Genomic DNA, 23697 nt, shown 5'->3' with positions numbered 1-23697 from the left:
AGACAGCGAGATGCCATTTTCACGCATCTTTTGGAGGAGCATCGCATCTCAGCCAACAACTTCCGGATTTCTGCGTTTAACTGCACATGTACGATCACCGGAAGTTACTGTCCAATTTGCACGAGTAACGGTGAGCGCTGTTAGCCTCTCCATTCATTTTACAAAGATATTCAAGCCAATTTTACAAAGTCAGGCCGACAGTGGGAACCTCGCTTACCAATGATGTAGTGTAGGTCATCTTTTGGAAAATTCCTAACTAAAGACAGTATTGTGTTATAAACAGTTAATCAACGAATATGAAATTCTCAGAATGGGGCATATTTTCTCAGCAACCCAAGTTTTGACTTGTGTTCCAGTGTGTGAGGTGCAGGCAAAAAGATTCCTCATTTAAATTTGATTTTTATTGCTGCTGTAGTTGGTTTCAGCCCTGACTAAGTTATTAAATGATTGTTTTAAATGCCGTTGTGCAGCACAGAAGATCGCAGGAGCATCCCACGATTTTCTGTAGCAAGGAAAGTTTCCATTAGTGAAAGAGCGCACATGACCATTCCTCCCTTCCACTACAGAAGAGCTTTTACTGCCATCTACAGGAATTAAATGAAGTAACTATAGAACTCTTGCTATCTTTATAGCATAGATTAGGTCATCAATTAAAGGGGAAATTTTATAAATATATGCTCCAGTCAAGGAACCTCACCCATATCAAGAAATTGTGGGCACACTCTACATGATTTTCCAACCATTAATTATTTTTTAAAAATTCATTTTTAGGGATATGGGTGTCGCTAGCAGGGCCAGCATTTATTACCCATCCCTAGTTACCCTCGAGAAGGTGGTAATGAACCTTCTTCTTGAACTGCTGCAGTCCATGTGGTGAAGGTTCTCCCACAGCGCTCTTAGGAAGGGAGTTCCAGGATTTTGATCCAGCGACGATGAGGAACGGCGATATATTTCCAAGTCAGGATGGTGTGTGACTTGGAGGGGAAGGTGCAGGTAGTGTTGTTCCCATGTGCCTGCTGCACCTGTCCTTGTGGGTGGTAGAGATCACGGATTTGGGAGGTGCTGAAGAAGCCTTGGCGAGTTGGTGCAGTGGATCCCGTGGATAGTACACACTGTAACCACAGTGTGCCGGTGGTGGAGGAAGAAGATGTTTAAGGTGGTGGATGGGGTGCCAATCAAGCGGACTGATTTGTCCTGGATGATGTAGAGTTTCTTGAGCGTTGTTGCAGCTGCATTCATCCAGGCGTATTCTATGAGGAGTATTCTATGTAGGTGGTGGAGAGGCTTTGGGAGTCAGGTGGTGAGCCACTTGCTACAGGATACCCAGCCTCTGACCTGCACTAGTAGTCCAGTTGAGTTTCTGGTAACCCCCACGAGGTTGATGGAGGGGAATTTGGCGATAGTAATGCCATTGAATATAAAGGGGAGTTGGTTAGACGCTCTCTTGTTAGAAATGGTCATTGCCCGGCTCTAGTGTGGCGTGAATATTACTTGCCACTTATCAACCCACACATGGATACTGTCCAGGTCTTGCTGCATGTGGGCATGGACTGCTCAGTTATCTGAGGAACTGCGAATGGAGCTGAACATTGTGCACTCACCAGTGAAGAGCCCCACTTCTGATCTTATGATGGAGGGAAGGTTATTAATGAAACAGCTGAAGATAGTTGGAACGAGGATGCTGCTCTGAGGAACTCCTGTAGTGATGTCCTGGGCTGAGATGATTGGCCTCCAACAACCACAACCTTCTTCTTTTGTGCTAGGTATGATTCCAGCCACTGGAAAGCTTTCTCCCTGATCCCCATTGACTTCAGTTTTACTAGGGCTCCTTGATGCCACACGTGGTCAAATGCTGCCTTGATGTCAAGGGCAGTCACTCTCACCTTACCTCTGGAATTCAACTCATGTCCATGTTTGGATCAAGGCTATAATGAGGTCTGGAGCCAAATGCTCCTGGCAGAACCCAAACTGAACATCGGTGAGCAGGTTATTGGTGAGAAAACGCCACTTGATAGCACTGTTCCATCACTCCTTCCATCACTTTGCCGACGATTGAGAGTAGGCTAATAGGACGGTTATTGGCCGAGTTGGATTTGTCCTGCTTTTTGTGGACAGGACATACCTGGGCAATTTGCCACATTTTCAGATGCTGTCGCCATACTGGAACAGCTTGGCTTGAGGCCCGGCTAATTCTGGAGCACAGGTCTTCAGCATTACAGCCAGGGTGTTGTCGGGACTCGTAACCTTTGCTGTGTGCAGTGCACTCAGCCGTTGGCTGAAAACTGGCATCTGTGATGGTGGGGACCTCAGGAGGAGGCCTAGAAGGATCATCCACTCGATAACTTCTGGCTGAAGATGGTTGCGAATGCTTCAAGCCTTGTCTTTTGCACTCACATACTGGGGTCTATCATTGAAGATGGGGATGTTCATGGAGCCTCTTACTCCCATTAGTTGCTTAATTGTCCACCACCATTCATGACTGGATGTGGCAGGACTGCAGAGCTTTGACCTAATCTGTTGGTGATGGGATCTCTTAGCTGTGTATAGCATGCTGATTTCGCTGATTAACATGCATGGAGTCCTGTATTGTAGCTTCACCAGGTTGGCATCTCATTTTCAGGTACGTCTGGAGCTGCTCCTGTCATGCTCTTCTACAGTCCGCATTGCACCAGGGCTGGTCATCTGGCTTGATGGTGATGGAGGAGTGAGGGATATATGGCCAAAATCAAGGACACGTCATTTTACTATGTGTAGTTTCCCATTTTATTCAAATAACCTAATATCTCTAAACTACTTGCAGATTTCCTGTGGCATTGCTGATTGTAAATCAGAGATGATGCTGTTATGAGGTGCCGTGGTGTGAAAGTGGAGGAGTGCACATCTCTAGAAAAAGAATTTGGGAAGAAGTTCATGTGATCTCCCCAGAGTGCGTTTTTAATGGGTTCCTGGAAAATAATTAGTGTCTTTCTTAGCCACAGCAGATAGATAAATAAATGAATATTGCAGTTATATGAATAAGTCCCTACGTACAAAATAGGGGAATAGTTCTTTACTGTCCATCTGTTTAGCATGTGGCTTCTTAGAGAAAAGCAAAGAAATATATAAATCTTTACTTCAATCTTTTCTTATTTGCATCTTTCCTTTTTTGTCAACCATCTCTGCAACAGTACTTTCTTTATTCAAGCAGAATCTTTTAGTAAAATATTTTAAATTAACAACTTTTATTCAGAACATTCCCCCAAACTTGAACAGCGGTACAGTCCCTCCATAAATTGTTTACTTTTTAATACGAATAATCTTATCCCATCCCAAATTCTCTGAAGCAACAAATAAAAGAAAAACAGCAAGAAATTTGGTTATGAGAAAGTCCAACAGCTGTTTTATAAGGAACATTCTTGAACAAATAATGGTGGAAGTGAGAATGTAGGTGTACTAGAAAAGGATGTGGAACAATTGTTAGAGATAACTAGAAAAGGAATTAGAACTTAAGGTGTATAAGTCACTGGGCCCTGATGGCATGCACCATAGGCTGATGAAGGAAGTCAAGAGAGGAAATAGGAGATGCTCTGACCACATTTTTTCAATCCTATGGACCAAAAGATCCATACATTACATCGCCCATTTCAAATGGGTGAGCCGTGAGAAAGACACAAATTTACAAAAAACATGGACCCTAGTGAGACTTACATTGGCCATTATTTTTCTTTGCTGCAAATGCAACCTGTTGTGAATCGGACAGACTAGCCGTGTGCCCAATTTCACAACCCATGCTGCCGTCAGCAAGGCTTTGCAGAGCCTCATCAGCCCTCATTTCTACTGATTAAGGATTCTGCATTGCATTCTGGAACCTATTTTCACATCAAATTAAGAGCATGACTCAAAGATTGTACTAAAGGAGGGCAGTATTCACACACTTCAAAAATTTGTTCAAGATTAAGTTAACTCCTCTTGCTGACCAAGAACAGTTAGAAAAAGCACAAATTAAAGAAATTTGGTTTTAAAAACAGAGAATGGTAGCAGGTGAATCAATGTCTTAAAGAGAAAGTTAGGTCAATATTTGAGATATAACCTGTGATCAAATCCCATAATTCTGATGAGGAGTCCCATCCAAAACCTGTAACCAATGTGTCTCTTTCAGATGTTGGCTGCACTGTCGGCATTTTCAGTTTTTATTAAAACTTGGCAAAGTACAAATAGAAATGAGCGATGTGCAGACAATGAAGAAGAAGAAAGAACCTAATTAAACTGTTTATTTTACCATTTAATCTTTTTCCAGTAATCCAAACTATATTCAATAGCCCAGTGAACATTTTCACTGGCTCACCGGGGTAGTGCCAGATAATTGGAGAAAGGCACATCCAGTGAAACAATTAAATATGGAAACAATACGGTGGGGAAATTAATAAAACACAATTAAAGATGCAATAAATGATCTAGAATGCTCGGGGCTGATAGCGGTTACTCAACACAACTCCAGAAAACAGAGATCATGTTTGACAAAACTAATACAGGTTTATGAAGAAGTTACTTGAATGGTGGATCAAGGAGATCCAGCAGGCAACATCTACTTGGATTTCCAAAAAGCTTATTATAAAGTGCCTCATGAGGGGCTGTGTACGAAAATTACGTCCCATGGTGTGAAGGGTGAGATGGCAAGATGGATCTCAAATTGGATAAGGGACCATAACCAAAGGCTGATTTTAAATGCAAAAGCTTTGCAGTGGGTCTGGTCATGAGTGGAGTGCTCCCAATGTTCAGAAACCCCTCCTGTTTGTTTACATTCATCATCAATATGGAGGCGGACATAGATAGTACAGTAATTAAATTTGTGAATGATACCAAATTGTGTGGTAAACACAGGACCTTAGAGAGAAGTAGATTGCAACTGGATCTATAGAGATTCAGGAAGTAGGCCCTGGAAATATATATATGTATGCAGTTATGCACATAGGTGCAAAGAATAGATGGATGAGGGTTAAAGGTAGCAGGGAGGAAAACTTGGGAGCAATCCTTGTCTAAAAATCCAAGCATACTGTCAGGAGGCTGCAGCTAAAGTTAACAGGGTCCGGGTTGCACTATCTGTAGTATTCAGCACAAAACTAGAGCCATGGTAATAGGATTATATAAGGCCTAATTTGGGGTGTTGTGTACAATTTTGGTGACCCAACCTCAAGAATGACATTGCGGCTCTGGAGAACACGCAGAGAAGAGCAACGAGGATGATCCCCTGGCTGAGTGCATTGAGCTGTGAAACTAGGCTACATGTCCTTGGGTTTGGATCCACTGGAGAGGCGTAGACTTAGAGGGGATGTGCTGCAGGTATCTAATATTAACAAAGACATCAACATGTAAGTAGATAATATGTTTAAGGTGATGGGGTCGGGTAGAATGGGGGCCACCCATATCAACTGAGGAACCAGGGAATGAGGTTGGATGGCCAGAAGTTATACTTTTCTCAGAGGGTGATTGACCTGTGGAACAGGATTCTGGAGGTGGCAGTGAGGACTGATGCTTTGCAGTCCTACACGAGATGTCAGAGGCACGTTCGAAAAACGTGACCACGGCACATGGAAGGTAAGGCTAATTATTCCAAAAAACAATTAACAGCCTTGGGGGCTCCTGGGGCTTGCCTCTGAAGAATCAGGGAAGAATTTATGAAATAGGATGCCCAAACTGACTTTTTTTTCTCTCCCAGGTGGTAGGGTAGGTGGGTGAAATGCAACAAAAAATGGGGTGAGTGTGGCCCTTTCTCATCCTAGGTAGATAACATAACATATTTCTCAACTATTACAGGCTGCAATGATTGTTTGCAAATCTCACAGATTTCTGGAGATGATTATTGAAGTCTGATTCACCATGAACAGACTATATAGGTTCCTGTAAATAAAGCTACATCAATGTGGGCAAGTTGAGCATTTGTAAGGGTAAATTTTGAAAGGTCCTACTCACAGTGCGGAGATTCTTTCAATGCAAGCGCGTATTGGAGAATCAGGCACAGGTCATTACGCCTGATTTGTGCTGCTCCCTATTTTCCGGTCATCAAACTTAACCAGTGCTGGGAGCCTCATCTTGCAAAATTTAACCTTATAATCTAAAGCTATTGTCGTCATTTCCACTTGCATGCACGCACTGGCCCCTGCTGCAGACCCACGGTCCTCTACGCCTCTGCCAGCTGTCCACAGGCTCACTCAGCTGCCCTTCACCTTCCATCTCCACCATCTACACTTCCACTCCCCTTTCCCCACTTTTGTCTTCTGCTTACTCAGGCTGAACCAAGTGTTGCATTTAACCAAGCTGAATTCAAATCCCATAACTTATCAATCTCTGCCATCACCCTACCTCACCCCCACCATTGCTTATCCACACTTTTGTTACCTCCAGACTCAGTTTCTCCAATGCCCTCATCATCTGCCTCCTGAGCTCCACTATGAACTAATCATAACTCGTCCAAATTCTGCCCTACAGTAAGTCCCACTCATCCATCACCCCTTTCCTTGCTGATATCCACTGGCTCCCTATCCCCCAATGCACTGAGTTAAAAATCAGGTGGCAGCATCTTCAGTCATATTGGCCCTGCTCTCTGGAACTCTCTCCCTAATTTCTCCACCTTGCTGCTTCTTGCCCCACTTTTAAAAGCCCCGTCAAAGTCTTTTCAATTATGCCTTTCTGCTACCTCCCAAAATGATCATAGTATCATAAGGTTTAAAATAGCTACGGAGAAGGACTCTGACCACTCTAAAGTAAAAATACTTAATTGGAGGAGGGCCAATTTCAGTGGGATAAGAACAGATCTGGCCTGGGTAAATTGGAATCAAAGATTGGCAGGCAAAACTATAATTGAACAGTGGGCAGCCTTTAAAGAGGAGATGATTCGGGTACAGACAAGGTACATTCCAACGAGGGAGAAAGCTAGGGCAACTAAAGCAAGAGTTTGCACATCATCCTGACTCACTTACTCACCACATAACATTCAATCGATCTGTAGTTAAAAACTGGACTACCTTGTTCCATGTGAAACACGATCAATCTGGCCAGTGTCACCTTCATGATTGCCTCCCCGTTTCCCGTTGTAGAGACTGCACCACTCTGGTTATCAGCATAGCCTCCACCTCCTGCCCAAAGAAACATATGCAAATGTAAACCTTGCTGTACATGGTATGAAATACTGCATTAAAAAGGATTAATCACCATACAGAGAGCTGGGTGTATGTTATCTGACTGCTGTGCATGACATACATAACACACACACCAACAAGTTCTGCAACTCATCCAGTTCTCAAGAGCTGATAATTGTAAACAATTTTACAACACCAAGTTATAGTCCAGCAATTTTATTTTAAATTCACAAGCTTTCGGAGATTTCCTCCTTCCTCAGGCAAATGTTTCAAGAGCTCCTTGAAGCCTACGCATTTATACATATAGAACAATACATGGTGTTTACAGACTGCCCCTGCAACTGCCCGTTGCCAAGGCAATCACCGTGTTCAGACAGAGAGGTGACACCTCTCTGTCTGAACACGGTGATTGCCTTGGCAACGGGCAGTTGCAGGGGCAGTCTGTAAACACCATGTATTGTTCTATATGTATAAATGCGTAGGCTTCAAGGAGCTCTTGAAACATTTGCCTGAGGAAGGAGGAAATCTCCGAAAGCTTGTGAATTTAAAATAAAATTGCTGGACTATAACTTGGTGTTGTAAAATTGTTTACAATTGTCAACCCCAGTCCATCACCGGCATCTCCACATCAAGAGCTGATAGTTCAGCAAGGTGTACAAAGTACCAGTGCACTGTATTACAAAGCAGTGGGATACAAATCTGCCCCCGGAATTCCTCACCTCAACTCAAGCTGCCAGGAAGATAACCTGAATTAGTTCACACTGAGTGCATGCACCTCCTAGGTGAAGGTTACTGGCTGACTTTATTTTTGTTGAGGGCCAAATCCCAAGCTCTATATATACATACACATATGATATATGTAATTGTGTGTGTATATTATATATTTAAAAAATAGCCTAGATCAAGTATAATCTTCAGTGAAATGGGGTTCGGGGTGGGGATAATAGGACCAGAGTGTGCTAACATCATTCAGTCCCCATTTCAGTCAGATATTCTGTCCTTATTTTTATATATCAATTTATTAAAAATCTTCCTGTTGAATCTTTCCATTATACATAGATTGTGACTGGAGAGGTGCATGACACAGCATATCAAGGGCCAAAGCTGAAGGAACGGGTGACCCATAAGGGGCCACTGGAATGTAATATGAGAACCATTGCCCTAAATCAGCAAAGAGCAGGCTGCCTTCCCATAGCCCTGGTTAGAGAATGGCTCTTGACTAGGCAGGGCATTATATAAACAGGTCAGGAGTAGTAACCTTATGGGAGAATCCTGTCATATGCAAACTGTTGCAGCTAATTAACAGAATAATTGAGGTGGATTTTAAAAACATGATCATAAAACAGAATTAGAAAACAATACATAAAATTTGTCATTTTTTTTAAGTTGACAAATTTAAGAGCAGTCCTCAAAGAGTTAATATTGGCCATCATATTTAGCTTGACAAAGCCGCCATTTCACATAGGAAGGCAGCTGCCAGGAAGTGTCAGCTTTTTTTCACAAACCCAATCATGAGCGTAAAGAAATCCAAGTTATAACACTGCAATTTTTATACACATAGGTGACAGCACTCCTCCTCCTGGTGAAACACTTTCAGTGTTCACATCAAATAACTATTCGTGAGTGTTACAGTGCTGTAACTGAAGCTGAAGTTGTAAACAGTGCGGGGTGACAGAGAAGCACATTGTGATCACCAGACTCTTAAGTACAGTCCTTTAGTGTACTTTGATGTTTCTATGTGATATATTCTGTTTTTAAGCTAAGTTTGGACACCATACTGGGCAGGGTGGGTACAGATACAATTCTGTCAGACTCTTTTGGGATTTCAAAGAGTGTGAAGCAGGGCTGTGGGCGCATTTAGTCTGTTTATCTGCTGCCACGTTCAATGATACCAGGGGAGGTTTTCCAGCATTTGCTTCCACACACCCAGCTCTGAACAGGTCATGTGCACCTATTAAGATACTTAGAAGTTCTCATTCACAAAATCCTCTTTGCAGATGCTCATGTACTGGAGGTACAGGCACCAGAGAAGAGAGTGTGGGGAATGGCTTCTTTCTAGGATTCATAGACAATTCAGCTGAACAGAGATAGCCTCTTGATGTGCCAGTGACACCCACATCTTGAGATGGCTCTTGGAGCCTCTCGGGGCAGCAGCACTGGCCGTAGCAGTGGCAGAAAGTAAAGCTGCCGACAGGGTACTAATCACAGCACAGCATCAACACTGCTGTGGTTAGGAAATTTTTTTCTTATATTTGTTCTTAGGATGTGGACGACACTGGCAAGGCAGCATCCTGACTAGAACTGGAGTCACATGTAGGCCAAGCAGGGATGGGAAGTTCCCTTCCCTAAAGGGCACAAGTGAACCAGTTGAGATTTTAAACAACAATCCAACAGCTTCTATTTTTATTGCTGATCTTTGAATTCAATTTTACAACTTGTCATGGTGGGATTTGAACTTACAACGTCTGGGTCACGAGTCCTCTACTATAACCGCTACACGACCGTACCCCACAGATCCAATTCAATGAATGCTGATAAAGTGCCTCGACAATCGGTTTTCACCACCAAAATTGATTGCCAGCTGTGAAACATTAACCCACCCGTATAAATCAGGTCAAAACTCAATTAGTCACTTCCCACTGGAAGTGGAAAGTCCCAAAGTTCAGTGTCAGAGGTGATAGTAAGGTCTACAAGGCACTGGTCATTCTCACCGTGCCCAATTTTAGTCAACGTGCCACAAAAGGATGTACTTATGTTAGAGCGCATGCTGAGAAGAGCAGCAAGACTGATCCAAAGCAGGTTTAATGAGGATTGATCTTTACATAGAATTATAGAGAAATTACAACACAAACTGGCTGTTCAGCCCAACCAGTCCATGTTGGTGTTTATCCCCCATATAAGCAGTAGTCCTAATCCCATGTGCCCATCCTGATTTCATATCCATGTATGCTCCTTTCCTTCAACCACCTATCTAACCTGTTCTTAAATGTTAACATGCTCTCTGCTTCAAATACTAACTCTGGTAGTGCATTCCAGAACCTCACAACCCTCTGTATAAAAATGTTTCTCCTGCTCTCTGTCCTAAATCTCTTGTATCTATGCTCCCTTATTCTAGGCCCCTCAACCACTGGAAACAGTATGTTTCTATCTACACTGTCTCATCATTTTAAACACCTCTATCAAAATGCACTGTAATCGCTTGTAATTTCTCAAGTCTTTCTTCATATTTCTAATTCCTCATATGAGGCAGCATCCTAGTGAATCTGTGTTGTACCCTCTCTAAAGCCTCAATATTCTTCCTACAGTGGAGCCCAAAACTGCAGATAGTGGTCTTACTAAGATTTTTTGTACATTCACCATTAGATCTTGACTTTTATATTCTATGGGAACAATTTTGACTGCCTTCGCCTGGCATTAACGGGTAACGGCCTCAAAATGGGGTTGCTAGCCTTACTGCCTCGTTAACACCACTGATGTAGCCGGCTCCATTCTGAAAGGGGGCTCCCGCTGGGGGCTGCTTCAGGCGATTGGCCCCTTTTAATATGGAAATCGGGGACCCCGATTGTTATATTAGTTCAGACCTGGTCGGAGCCTGTGCCGTGCACACTCCGACCAGTTCCACGGGCTATTGAACTGAAGAGCTAAAAGGTAAGCGTGAATTATTTTTGTGGGCTACGGAAGAAGAGGAGTGTGACTCCAGTGCCCACAAAAATAATCTGGGCCGCTGCGACCCCAAGACCCCTTCGTCCTTCGCGATTGCAAGCTCCCCCGACCCGTTAATCCTCCGCGATCATGAGCCCCCCACCTCACAACTTATTTTGTTGGCAGCTGCCTTAGCCCGATCTTGAGGCATCAATCCAGCGAGCTGCACCAAGGCACCTGTTTGACGACTCACAGTTCACCTGCCAGATTTAAACGAGGCCGGGGCCTCAAAATAACCAAGGTCTCTTCGCCGCTGGAATGGGCGTCTGACCAGCTGGCCGGCCGCCCAAAAGTCACATTAGACACCGAAATCTCTCACCATCGAACCCAGTATTCCATTAGCTTTCATCATGGTTTAACCACTTGAGGTACAAATTTTAATGTCTTGTGAGCCTTAGCCCTCAAATCCACATCTACCCAGGCTTCCCTTGACAAAAAGTCTAGGAAGGGACTATTACTTAAATGGAAAGAAAATAATTTGCATGGAAAGAGATCTGGTGGCAGTGAGTAAAGCAAATCAGATGATGGGATGTTTTGAAAGAACAATATTGAGCCGAAATAGTGAGGTAATCCTGACACTTTATAAATCACTGATGCGACCACACTTAGAATACTGTGTACAGTGCTGATTGCTACAGTACAAAAAGGATATTACAATTATTGAAAGGATACAGAAGAGAATGACCAGCATGATTAAGGGGATGGAGGGATTGGATTATGAGCAGCGATTACGTAAAATAGCGGGTTCTCACTGGAAAAGAGGTTGAGAGGTGATATGAAGGCTGTTTTTAGGATTCTAAAGAGACAAGACAATGTAGACCATAACAAGTTGTTTCACCTTGTCCAGATCATAGAATGGTTATGGCACAGAAGGTGGTTACAGGACAGAAGGAGGCCATTCAGCCCATAGAGCCCATACCGGCTCTTTGTAAGAGCAATTCAGTTAGTTGCATTCCTCCGCTTTTTCCCCGTAGCCCTGCAAATTTTTTCCCTTCAAGTACTTAGCCAATTCCTTTTTGAAAGCCACGATTGAATCTGCTTCCACCACCCTTTCAGGCAGCGCATTCCAGATCATAACTACTCGCCGCGTAAAAAAGTTTTTCCTCATGTCACTTTTGATGCTTTTGTCAATCACCTTAATTCTGTGTCCTCTGGTTCTCGACCCTTCTGCCAATGGGAACAGTTTCTCTTCATTTACTTTATCTAAACCCTTCATGATTTTGAATACTAATATCAAATCTCCTCTCAACCTTCTCTGCTCTAAGGAGAGCAAACCCAGCTTCTCCAGTTTATCCACCTAACTGAAGTCCCTCATCCCTGGAACCATTCTAGTAAATCTTTTCTGCACCCTCTCTAAGGCCTTCACATCCTTCCTAAAGTGTGGTGCCCAGAATTGGACACGATACTCCAGTTGTGGCCAAACCAGTGTTTTATAAAGGTTCAACATAACTTCCTTGCTTTTGTTCTCTCCCTCTATTTATAAAGCCTAAAATCCCGTATGCTTTTTTAACCACTTTCTCAACCTGTTCTGCCACCTTCAAAGATTTGTGCACATATACCCCCAGGTCTCTCTGTTCCTGCACCCCCTATCAGTGGAACCAGAGGACACGGCCTGCGCTTGAAGAGGGGTAAATTCAAAACTATTCGGCAGAAACAATATTTCAGTGAGTGAGTGGTCAATCCATGGAGCAGGCTTCCCAGGGAGACGATGAAAACCATTAGGACTGATTCATTCAAATGCAAATTAGACAGATTTCTGTCAGAAAATAACATTTTAAGATACAGTATATAAGTAATTCAACACTTATGGGAGGAGCAGGTGACTTTGGGCCATGGTTCCCAAAGCTCTCCACCACCGGGGTTTTCCTCACATCATTTGTGTCTGTCGTAGACTAATAGATAGAGATTAATTGCTCCGATTAGTCAACAACTCCATTATCATTGTATCATGCGACTACCGGGATAGTAGAAGGCAAACTAGGTGGACCTTGACCTTTTTTTGTCCAGCAATTCCTATGTTTCCCCATTCAAAATTTAATTATTATTTACTTTTAACCAAAATGTACCACCTCACATTTACTGACAATGAATTGCAACTGCCACTATTTTGCCCATTCCACTATCTTATCAACATCCCCTCGCAGTTTCCTTTGGTGCTCAGAATTATTTACCTCGCCTCCTATTTTAGTATTGTCTGCAAATTTGGACACCAATCTCTTCAGCCCTATGTGCATAGTCTGAAAAAGCGACAGATGGGAAGGAGGAAATCTCCTAAAAGTATATAAAATATTAGATGGTGCAGATAAGGTAAATCCAGATTATTACTTCAATTCAGCCAAGAAAGCAACACAAAAATAGAAATCAGTAAACAAAAAATATAGAACAAACACCACAGACAGACTGGTGAAATGGGCAGACACATGACCATAGACAGACTGGTGAAATGGGCAGACACATGACCATAGACAGACTGGTGAAATGGGCAGACACATGACCATAGACAGACTGGTGAAATGGGCAGACACATGACCATAGACAGACTGGTGAAATGGGCAGACACATGACCATAGACAGACTGGTGAAATGGGCAGACACATGACCATAGACAGACTGGTGAAATGGGCAGACACATGACCATAGACAGACTGGTGAAATGGGCAGACACATGACCACTGACAGACTGGTGAAATGGGCAGACACATGACCACAGACAGACTGGTGAAATGGGCAGACACATGACCATAGACAGACTGGTGAAATGGGCAGACACATGACCACTGACAGACTGGTGAAATGGGCAGACACATGACCACAGACAGACTGGTAAAATGGGCAGACACATGACCATTGACAGACTGGTGAAATGGGCAGACACATGACCATAGACAGACTGGTGAAATGGGCAGACACATGACCATAGACAGACTGGTGAAATGGGCAGACACATGACCATAGACAGACTGGTGAAATGGGCAGACACATGGCAGATGAAATTTAACAGAGAAGTGTGAAGTGATGCATTTTGGTAGGAAGCATGAGAGGCAACATAAACTAAATGGTACAATTTTAAAGGGGGTGCAGGAGCAGTGTCCTGGGGGTTTACGTACACAAATTGTTGAAGGACGAAGCACAAGTTGATAACACTTTTAAAAATGCATCCTTTGCTTTATAAACAGAACCATAAAGTACAAAAGCAAGGACGCTATGCTAAACCTTTATAAATCACTAGTTAGGCCCCAGCTGGAGTATTGTGTTCAATTCTGGGTACCACACCTTAGGAAGGATGTCAAGGCCTTAGAGAGGGTGAGGAGGAGATTTACTAGAATGATACCAGGGATGAAAGACTTCAGTTACGTGGAGAGACAAGAGAAGCTGGGGTTGTTCTCCTTAGAGCAGAGAAGGGTTAAGGGGAGATTTAATAGAAGTGCTCAAAATCATGAACAGTGTTGATAAAGTAAATAAGGAGAAGTTTTCTAGTGACACAAGGTTCGGTAACCAGAGGACACAAATTTCGGTTAACTGGCAAAAGAACCAGAGGCGAGATAAGGAGAAATTTTTTTAATACAGGAAGTTGTTACGATCTGGAATACACTACATAAAAGGGTGGTGGAAGCAGTTTCAATAATAACTTTCAAAAGGGAATTGGGGAAAAGGCAGGGGAGTGGGACTAATTGGTTAGCTCTTTCAAAGAGCCTGCACAGGCACGATGGACCGAATGGCCTCTTTCTGTGTTATGATTCTATGATCAGGAGAAAAAAAAAATCTGTAAGCAAGGCTTAATAAAGGTTTGGAATGATCTACAAAGCAAGGCAACAGAGGCAAAAACATTGGAGCTATTCAAGATTCATTTAGATAGAATCATAGGACAGAAGGTGGCCATTCGGTCCATCGAGCCCGTGCCAGCTCTCTGCAAGAGCAATCCAGTTAGTCCCACTCCCCATAGCCCTGCACATATTTTCCCCTTCAAGTACTTACCCAATTTGCTTTTGAAAGCCATGATTGAATCTGCCTCCACCACCCCCTCAGGCAGTGCATTCCAGATCCTAACCACTCGCTGTGTTAAAAAGTTTTTCCCTCATGTCACCTATGGTTCTTTTGCCAATCACCTTAAATCTGTGTCCTCTGGTTCTTGACAGTTCTGCCAATGGGAACAGTTTCTCTCTATCTACTCTGTCTGGACCCCTTGTGATTTTAAACAGCTCTATCAAATCTCCTCTCAACCTTCTCTGCTCCAAGGAGAACAACCCCAGCTTCTCCAGTCTATCCATTTAATTGAAGTCCCTCATCCCTGGAACCATTCTAGTAAATCTTTTCTGCACCCTCTCTAAGGCCTTCACATCCTTCATAAAGTGTGGTGCCCAGAATTGGACACAATACTCCAGTTGTGGCCAAAACAGTGTTTTATAAAACGTTCATCATAACTTTCTTGCTTTTGTACCTTCTGCCTCTATTGATAAAGCCCAGGATCCTGTATGCTTTTTTAAAATTGCTTTTTCAACCCGCCCTGCCACCTTCAACAATTTGTGCACATATACCCCCAGGTCTCTCTGTTCCTGCACCCCCTTTAGAATTGTACCCTTTAGTTTATATTGCCTCTCCTCATTCTTCCTAAAGTATATCACTTTGCACTTCTCTGCCCATTCCACCAGCCTGTCTGTGTTCTCTAGAAGTCCATCACTATCCTCCTCACTGTTCACCTCACTTCCAAGTTTTGTGTCATCTGCAAATTTTGAAATTGTGCCCCGTACACCCAAGTCCAAGTCATGAATTTATATCAGGAAAAGTAATGGTCCTAGTACCGACCCCTGGGGAACACCACTGTATACCTTCCTCCAGTCCGAAAAACAACTGTTCACCACTACTCTGTTTCCTGTCACTTAGCCAATTTCATATCCATGCTGCTACTGCACCTTTTATTCCATGGGTTTTAACTTTGCTGACAAGCCTATTATGTGGCACTTTATCAAACACCTTTTGGAAGTCCATACACTGCATTGCCCTCATCGACCCTCTTTGTTACCTCATCAAAAACTTAATCAAGTTAGTTAAGCATGATTTGCCTTTAACAAATCCGCGCTGGCTTTCCTTAATTAATCCACACTTGTCCAAGTGACTGTGTCCCGGATTATCGTTTCCAGAAGTTTCCCCACCACCAAGGTTAAACTGACCAGCCTGTAGTTGCTGGGTTTATCCTTACACCCTTTTTTGAACAAGGGTGCAACAGTTGCAATTCTCCACTCCTCTGGCACCACCCCCGTATCTAAGGATGATTGGAAGATTATGGCCAGCACCTCCGCAATTTCCACCCTTACTTCCCTCAGTAACCGAGGATGCATCCCATCCGGACCTGGTGACTTATCTACTTTAAGTACAGCCAGCCTTTCTAGTACCTCCTCTCTATCAATTTTTAGCCCACCCAGTATCTCAACTACCTCCTCTTTTACTGTGACTTGGCAGCATCTTCTTCCTTGGTAAAGACAGATGCAAAGTACTCATTTAGTACCTCAGCCATTCCCTCTGCCTCCATACGTGGGTCTCCTTTTTGGTCCCAAATCGGCCCCACCACTCCTCTTACTACCCGTTTACTATTTGTATGCCCATAGAAGACTTTTGGATTCCCTTTTATATTAGTATATACGTGGAATCATTGCAATTCGCACATTCCATCACCAGAAGGAGCTCAATTTCTTAAGGGGAAGATGCTTCTTCGAAATCTCTTAAAGGTAGCTGGTACCTGTTATTTGCTGAAAATAACAGTCTATTGTCTGCATGGAGTCTGAACAGAGATCAGACGTCGCACACGTAAAACACAGATGCAGGTCCCGTCCCTATGATTACACACTGATAAGTTACATTAAAACATTGAATAAAGGTTGCGCACCACTAAATCCCACATCCTCCAATCTGCCGATCTGAGTTAGTACCAGGCCTGCGAGAGAGCGTGCACCAAGGTTCTCTACTGATGCACTAGAAATCTTGGGTGCAAGAGGTGGACAGAAGGAGGGACATCCTATATCCGCAGGGTGGGGTGGGGGGGGGGGGGGGTGCAAGAGGCCCTCCAGCCATACACTCGAGAGGCAGTGGGAGGCAGCGGGGGATGAAGTCAATGCCAGGCGCACAGCATCATGAACATGGATGCAGTGCAGGAAGAAGTTCAATGCTTTGACATGAGTGGTCAAGGTGAGTGAGGTCAACTGTCAAGTGGCGTCTCCTATCAACCGCTCCACACACTACACCCCCCATCCCCCACATACCAATAAACTCTTTCCATCAGTACTCAACTCTTCCAATCAGATGCTTCCTCTCATCCTTACACATTACCACTGTTTCAAGCCGCCCACCCACAATTCACAGGCCACACACACTGGCAGCTATTCAACTATGACAGGCACATCACCCAGACACATGTCCCGCTTTCTTGCAGGAGAAGGTGGCGCATATTAAGAGGCAGCAAGTGGCAGTGGCATTTAGCCTCTCGAGCCTGTTCCACCATTCAATGAGATCATGGTGGACCTGTGACCTAACCCCATATACCCATCTTAGCCCCATCCTGTTTGAGTTAGCTTGAGTTGAGAGTTAGGTCCCAAAATGGTGTCAATCACTTTAAATCAGCGTTGCACACTGATTGAAGCCATTTTCTCCCTACTTTACATGATTCCAGCATTTGTTATCTGCACCTGCGCAAACTCCTATACCAAGATGGCGTCTGGCGCACTTCACGCAGGAAATGTGCGTGTGCATCCAAGATGCCATCTTGGATGCCGGAGAGGCCGTGTAACGCCGAAACAACAGGTGCCTTATGTCCCCTGGTCCTAGACTTCCCCACCAGCGGAAAAAGTTTCTCTATCAACCCGATCAATTCCTTTCAAAATCCAAAAACCTCAATCAAATCACCCCTTAACCTTCTATATTCAAGGGAATACAAGCCTGGTTTATGTAAGCTCTCCTCATAATTTAACTCTTGGAGCCCTAGTAACATTCTCATGAAGTGGTGATGCACTCCTTCCAAGGCCAATATATCCTCTCTAAGGTGCAGTGCCCAGAACTGTGCAGTCCTCCAGATGTGTTCTAACCAGGGCTTTGTATAGCTGTAGCAAAACTTCCTCCCCTTTATAGTCAAGCCCTCTAGATATAAAGGCTAACATTCCATTAGCCTTTTTGATTATGTTTTGTACCTGACCACTACATTTTAGTGATCTAGATCCCTAAATCCCTTTGGACCTCCACTCTTCCTAGCTTTTCGCCATTTAAAAAATACTCGGATCTGTCCTTTTTTGGTCCAAAATGGATGACCTCACACTTAACTGCGTTGAAAAATCACGGGATTGGGGGTAATATTCTGGCATGGGTGGAGGATTGGTTATCGAACAGGAAGCAGAGAGTTGGGATAAATGGTTCATTTTCGGACTGGCAACCAGTAACCAGTGGTGTTCCACAGGGGTCGGTGCTGGGTCCCCAACTCTTTACAATCTATATTAACGATTTGGAGGAGGGGACCGAGTGCAACATATCAAAATTTGCAGATGATACAAAGATGGGAGGGAAAGTAGAGAGTGAGGAGGACATAAAAAACCTGCAAGGGGATATAGACAGGCTGGGTGAGTGGGCGGAGATTTGGCAGATGCAATATATTGGAAAATGTGAGGTTATGCACTTTGGCAGGAAAAATCAGAGAGCAAGTTATTTTCTTAATGGTGAGAGACTGGAAAGTACTGCAGTACAAAGGGATCTGGGGGTCCTAGTGCAAGAAAATCAAAAAGTTGGTATGCAGGTGCAGCAGGTGATCAAGAAAGCCAACGGAATGTTGGCTTTTATTGCTAGGGGGATAGAATATAAAAACAAGGAGGTATTGCTGCAGTTATATAAGGTATTGGTGAGACCGCACCTGGAATACTGCATACAGTTTTGGTCTCCATACTTAAGAAAAGACATACTTGCTCTCGAGGCAGTACAAAGAAGGTTCACTCGGTTAATCCCGGGGATGAGGGGGCGGACATATGAGGAGAGGTTGAGTAGATTGGGACTCTACTCATTGGAGTTCAGAAGAATGAGAGGCGATCTTATTGAAACATATAAGATTGTGAAGGGTCTTGATCGGGTGGATGCAGTAAGGATGTTCCCAAAGATGGGTGAAACTAGAACTAGGGGGCATAATCTTAGAATAAGGGGCTGCTCTTTCAAAACTGAGATGAGGAGAAACTTCTTCACTCAGAGGGTGGTAGGTCTGTGGAATTTGCTGCCCCAGGAAGCTGTGGAAGCTACATCATTAGATAAATTTAAAACAGAAATAGACAGTTTCCTAGAAGTAAAGGGAATTAGGGGTTATGGGGAGCGGGCAGGAAATTGGACATGAAGCTGAGTTCGGATCGGTCAATGCCCTGTGGGTGGCGGAGAGGGCCCAGGGGCTATGTGGCCGGGTCCTGCTCCGACTTCTTGTGTTCTTTAGATTTGTGGTTGGGATCAGATCAGCCATGATCTTATTCAATGGCGGAGCAGGCTCGAGGGGCCGATTGGCCTACTCCTGCTCCAATTTCTTATGTTCTTATGTTCTTATGAAATCAATCTGCCACAGTTTTGCCCACTACTTACTATGCCACCAACCTTTGTGTCATCTGCAAACTTGGATGTATGGCTCTCTATAGTGTTATCTAAGTCGTTAATAAATACAGAATAGTTGAGGCCCCAGCACAGATACTTGTAGGACACCACTAGTCACTTCCTTCCAATTCGAGTACATACCCATTATCCCTACTCTCTGCCTTCTACCACCTATCCAATCTCCTAACCAGCTCAATAATTTTCCTTCAATTTCATGAGCTTTAATTTTAGCTAACCGTCTCTTATGTGAACCTTATCGAATGCCTTTTGGAAGTCCATATAAACTACATCCTAAGACATTCCCCTGTCTACTGCTTTAGTTCCTCAAAAAATTCAATTAGGTTCATTAGACATGACCTACTCTTTACAAATCCATGTTGGCTCTCTCTAATCAGCTCAAATTTCTCCATGTGCTCAGTCACTCTGTCCTTAATTATAAATTCTAGTAACTTTTTTAAAAATTCATTCATGGGATGTGGGCGTCGCTAGCAAGGGCAGCATTTATTGCCTGTCTCCCATTACCCTTGAGAAGGTGGTGGAGAGCCGCCTTCTTGAACCGCTGCAGTCCGTGTGGTGAAGGTGCTCCCACAATGCTGTTAGGTAGGGAGTTCCAGGATTTTGACCCAGCGATGAAGGAACAGCGATATATTTCCAAGTCAGGATGGTGTGTGACTTGAAGGGGAACGTGCAGGTGGTGTTGTTCCCATGTGCCTGCTGCCCTTGTCCTTCTAGGTGGTAGAGGTCGCGGGTTTGGGAGGTGCTGTCGAAGAAGCCTTGGCGAGTTGCTGCAGTGCATCCTGTAGATGCACTGCAGCAACTTCCCCACAACAGATGTTAGACTAATAGGTCTATAATTTCCTGGTTTCTCTCTCTCTCGCCTTTCTTCGGGATGGGTGCTCAGGGAGATAGGTAGACTAAGGAATGGGGTTCAGGGGAGGCGAAATGGGGGATCGGAGCTTGGAGGAGGGAGATTGGAGGAGGGAGGTCGAGGCTCAAGAGAGAGAGAGAGAGAGAAAAAGAGAAGAAGGACTCGGGCAGGGTGGAGAGAGGGAGCCTGGGGCTGGGGAATGGGTTGGATGTTGTGGGGCCCAGCATTTCCTGCAGATCCGGGAACAGCAGCAACGTGGTGAGTGGGAGCGGCACAGAGAGCAGCAGCCAGTAATGGGGCCTGGGGAACTTACTGAGGGTAAATAGTGAAAGATTGTTTCTACTAATGGGAAAATGGGGAACAAGGGGACCGAGACCAAGTGGTGGAACCAAGGAGGAAGGGAAGGAAGGTTTTTGAACTGAAAGCTATTATGGGATATTTCATCACACGTAGCTACTGAGAGAGAGACCAGATCATTAAAAGGGATTGGGATAAATATTTGAAAAGAAGGACTATAAAAGGATCTGGGAGAATTTGGGCTGAATGGCCTCCTCCTGTGCTATAATTTCTATAATTGTATGAAAACTCTCCTTTATTGAGTCCGAGCCCAGGGAGTGATTTAGAAATGTTGGTGCTAAGCTGAGTTTAGGACAATGTGCCCTGTGAGAAGTGCTCCAAACACTGAGCTCCTGCCCTTTGTGTGATCTCTCGGTTTGATTCAGGTCAGTTTGTACCAGCCGGTTTTAATGTGTGAAGTCCAAGTACAGATCGGCTCTGACTGAGGTTCCCAGTTCAGAGTTGTCACCTTCACACAGAACCTGAGTCTAAACCAGAGACCAAGGAGATAGGAAGAGAACTGGGATCTGTTAAAAGTCATATTGACGGGAGAGCCTGACCACACATTGTGCAGTCCAGGATTCTGGCTCTAGATACAGGGTGAATATCTGTTGGTTATAAGATGACTACTAGTTACAGGTGATTTATTGAATTACTGTTGGTTATGATGGGAATCTGAATGTTACTAGTATTACTATTACTTAACGATGCAATTTCAGTGAGTTATTATTAGTTACTGGTAGAATCAAAGTTCCTCCCACTTCTGATTTCCCCCATGCGATTCTCCCGCCTTCCCCTCTTGCCCCGCCCGCCCCTCCGTTTCCCTTCTTGCCCCGCCCGCCCCTCCGTTTCCCCTCTTGCCCCGCCCGCCCCTCCGTTTCCCCTCTTGCCCCGCCCGCCCCTCCGTTTCCCCTCTTGCCCCGCCGTTTCCCCTCTTCAACAGCTGCTGTCGTGAAACCATGAGCAAAGATATTCAACTACTGGGAACCCAAGTAAAGTACATTACGGCAGGCAGTCAAATCTCCAGGAATACTTCCAACCAGAGTTGGCAACCCTACGAAAGCACAATTTCTGCTCGTGCTCCTTCAGTGGTATGAGCGACACTCATTTACTATTATGGTTTGCTACACATTTCCGAGCTGCTTTCCACAGTGCTGCAATGTGATTGTATTGAAAGATGGAGGGAGACATGTGGTTGCTGAGTTCTCTTGGTCATTTATGAATCCACAGCACTTGAAACCAGTCTAGAAACCAGATACATTTTATAATTCAGGAATACCATGCAAGAAACAAGTGGAAATACTGTACCTATGCAGGGAGTATCACCAACCCGGCCCACCATCTTGTTGGTTAGTCCTCCAGTAGAGGTGGCACAGGCCACATTCCCATCAGAGTCTAATGCAACAGCACCAATCGTCCCAAGTTCTCTGTGTTGGAGAAAGAATAAAAACAATAACTAATGGCTCCACATCATTAGAAACTGATGTGGAAAAATGAACCATTTGAAACAAAACTTTTGAGGGAGTAGCTTTTCAACTTCACGCTCTGGAGAGGAGGGAGCCTCACCTACCAGGAATGCACGTCAAAAATTCCAGTGCGTAGCGGGCCCTCGAAATTCCAATGTGCGCTCTTGGCAGGCAAGGCTTCTCACTGGGTGCAGAGAGTTGGAAAACTACCCCTTTGGTATCTAGTTCACACTTTAGAAATTCCCAGAAGCCCCGCTCAAACTGGAGTGTGCGATGCAAAAATCATTAATCCAGTAACAACTGTAAGCATACTGTGGAATTTTAAAAGCTAAATGATATAGATTCTTTATTCCTCAAGTCTTACTGTCCAGGAACAATTCTGCCTAAAATCAAGGTTGTCCCATAAATTCATCAAGAAAAAGAAAAAACTTGCATTTATACAACAGCTTCTCGTGTCTTCAGGACATCCCATCGCACTTCACAACCAATCTTTTGAAGTGCTGTCACTGTTGCTATTAGGTAAACATGGCAACCAATTTATGTACAGCAAGTACCACGAACAGTAAGTAATAAGCAGTGTTTTTGGTGGTGTTGGTTGAGGGAAGAATGTTGCTCAGGACATCGGTAGAACTCCCTGCTCTGGTCCCGTGGCACCTTTAATGAACAACTAAACAGGCTGACAGGTTTAATATCTCATCCAAAAGACAACACCTCTGACAGTGTCGCGCTCCCTCAGTATTGCACTTAAGTATTCACCTAGATTATGTGTTGAAGCCCTGGGGTGGGGTTGGAACTCACAACTTTATGACTGAGGGGGTAAGTGCGATACCAACTGAGCTACACATTCCTGGTGGTATTAAGGGCATCAAAAGTAAATGTGCAAGATTCTGTCTGCGGTGCAAGGTATTAAACCCTATCCGGTTAAGCACATTTGAATGAAATACATTTACATCTGCAACTCCACTGGGTTGGATCCTGGTTGGAGATTTCTCCGCCATCGTTCTCTAGCCCTTTCTGTAACCAAAGACTCCATTGGTACTTCTGGGAAACCCATTGTTTTAGCGAATCGCGATGCACCTCGGTCAGTCAGCATCACATGTTTGGTCTGGAAAAGGAGCAGGTTCCAATCAGCATTTATGTAAAAAAAAATCCTAACATATCAAATTCATTTTTGCGCATCTAATGTACAAGAGTAAACTCTCAAGCCGTCACATGGAGACAGATAGGCCATTGGAAAGGAATCCTAATATATCAGTTTCACCAGATCAATATCATCACATTGCCATTCCTCTGAAGTCGGGCTGAGTCTGGAAGTTTGGATAAGCCAATATTTAATCCTGCAACTAAACTTATGTGCACCAAGGCTAGTGAGTGCACCCTGAACATCTGATTAGATTCAATGTTTCCAATACAAACATTTCAACTCTTCAAAAAAAAGACCAAGGTTGCTGCTCCTGATCAACAGGATGTGTGCTGGAAAGTGAGCACTGGGTGATGACAGGGTCAGAGACTGATATAGTGCCTCTCAATCCCATGGTTCAATAAACTGCTGACTCACTGTCTCGGCTCAGGGGTAAAGTATGACCTCTTCAGTAAGTTAACAAATGGCAAC

General features: G+C 44.0%; 1 protein-coding gene across 2 annotated transcripts in view; it reads right to left on the bottom strand.

The window, feature by feature from the left end:
* Positions 1–23697, bottom strand: part of asrgl1 (asparaginase and isoaspartyl peptidase 1) — a 64117-nt gene that overhangs the window by 10477 nt on the left and 29943 nt on the right. For both annotated transcript variants that reach the window (XR_010962880.1, XM_067984185.1), the window contains exons 4-6: positions 23036–23190; positions 21928–22046; positions 7002–7112 (exon numbers count right to left, since the gene is read on the bottom strand). Coding sequence is in view for 1 of the 2 variants with exons in the window: in XM_067984185.1 (XP_067840286.1) it covers positions 7002–7112; positions 21928–22046; positions 23036–23190 (385 nt within the window). In the remaining variant the exon portion in view is untranslated. The remainder of the gene's footprint in view (positions 1–7001; positions 7113–21927; positions 22047–23035; positions 23191–23697) is intronic.

The sequence above is a fragment of the Heptranchias perlo genome, chromosome 5 (genome assembly GCF_035084215.1).
Source record: "Heptranchias perlo isolate sHepPer1 chromosome 5, sHepPer1.hap1, whole genome shotgun sequence".
NCBI lineage: Eukaryota > Metazoa > Chordata > Chondrichthyes > Hexanchiformes > Hexanchidae > Heptranchias > Heptranchias perlo.
This window is presented reverse-complemented; position numbering and strand designations above follow the sequence as displayed.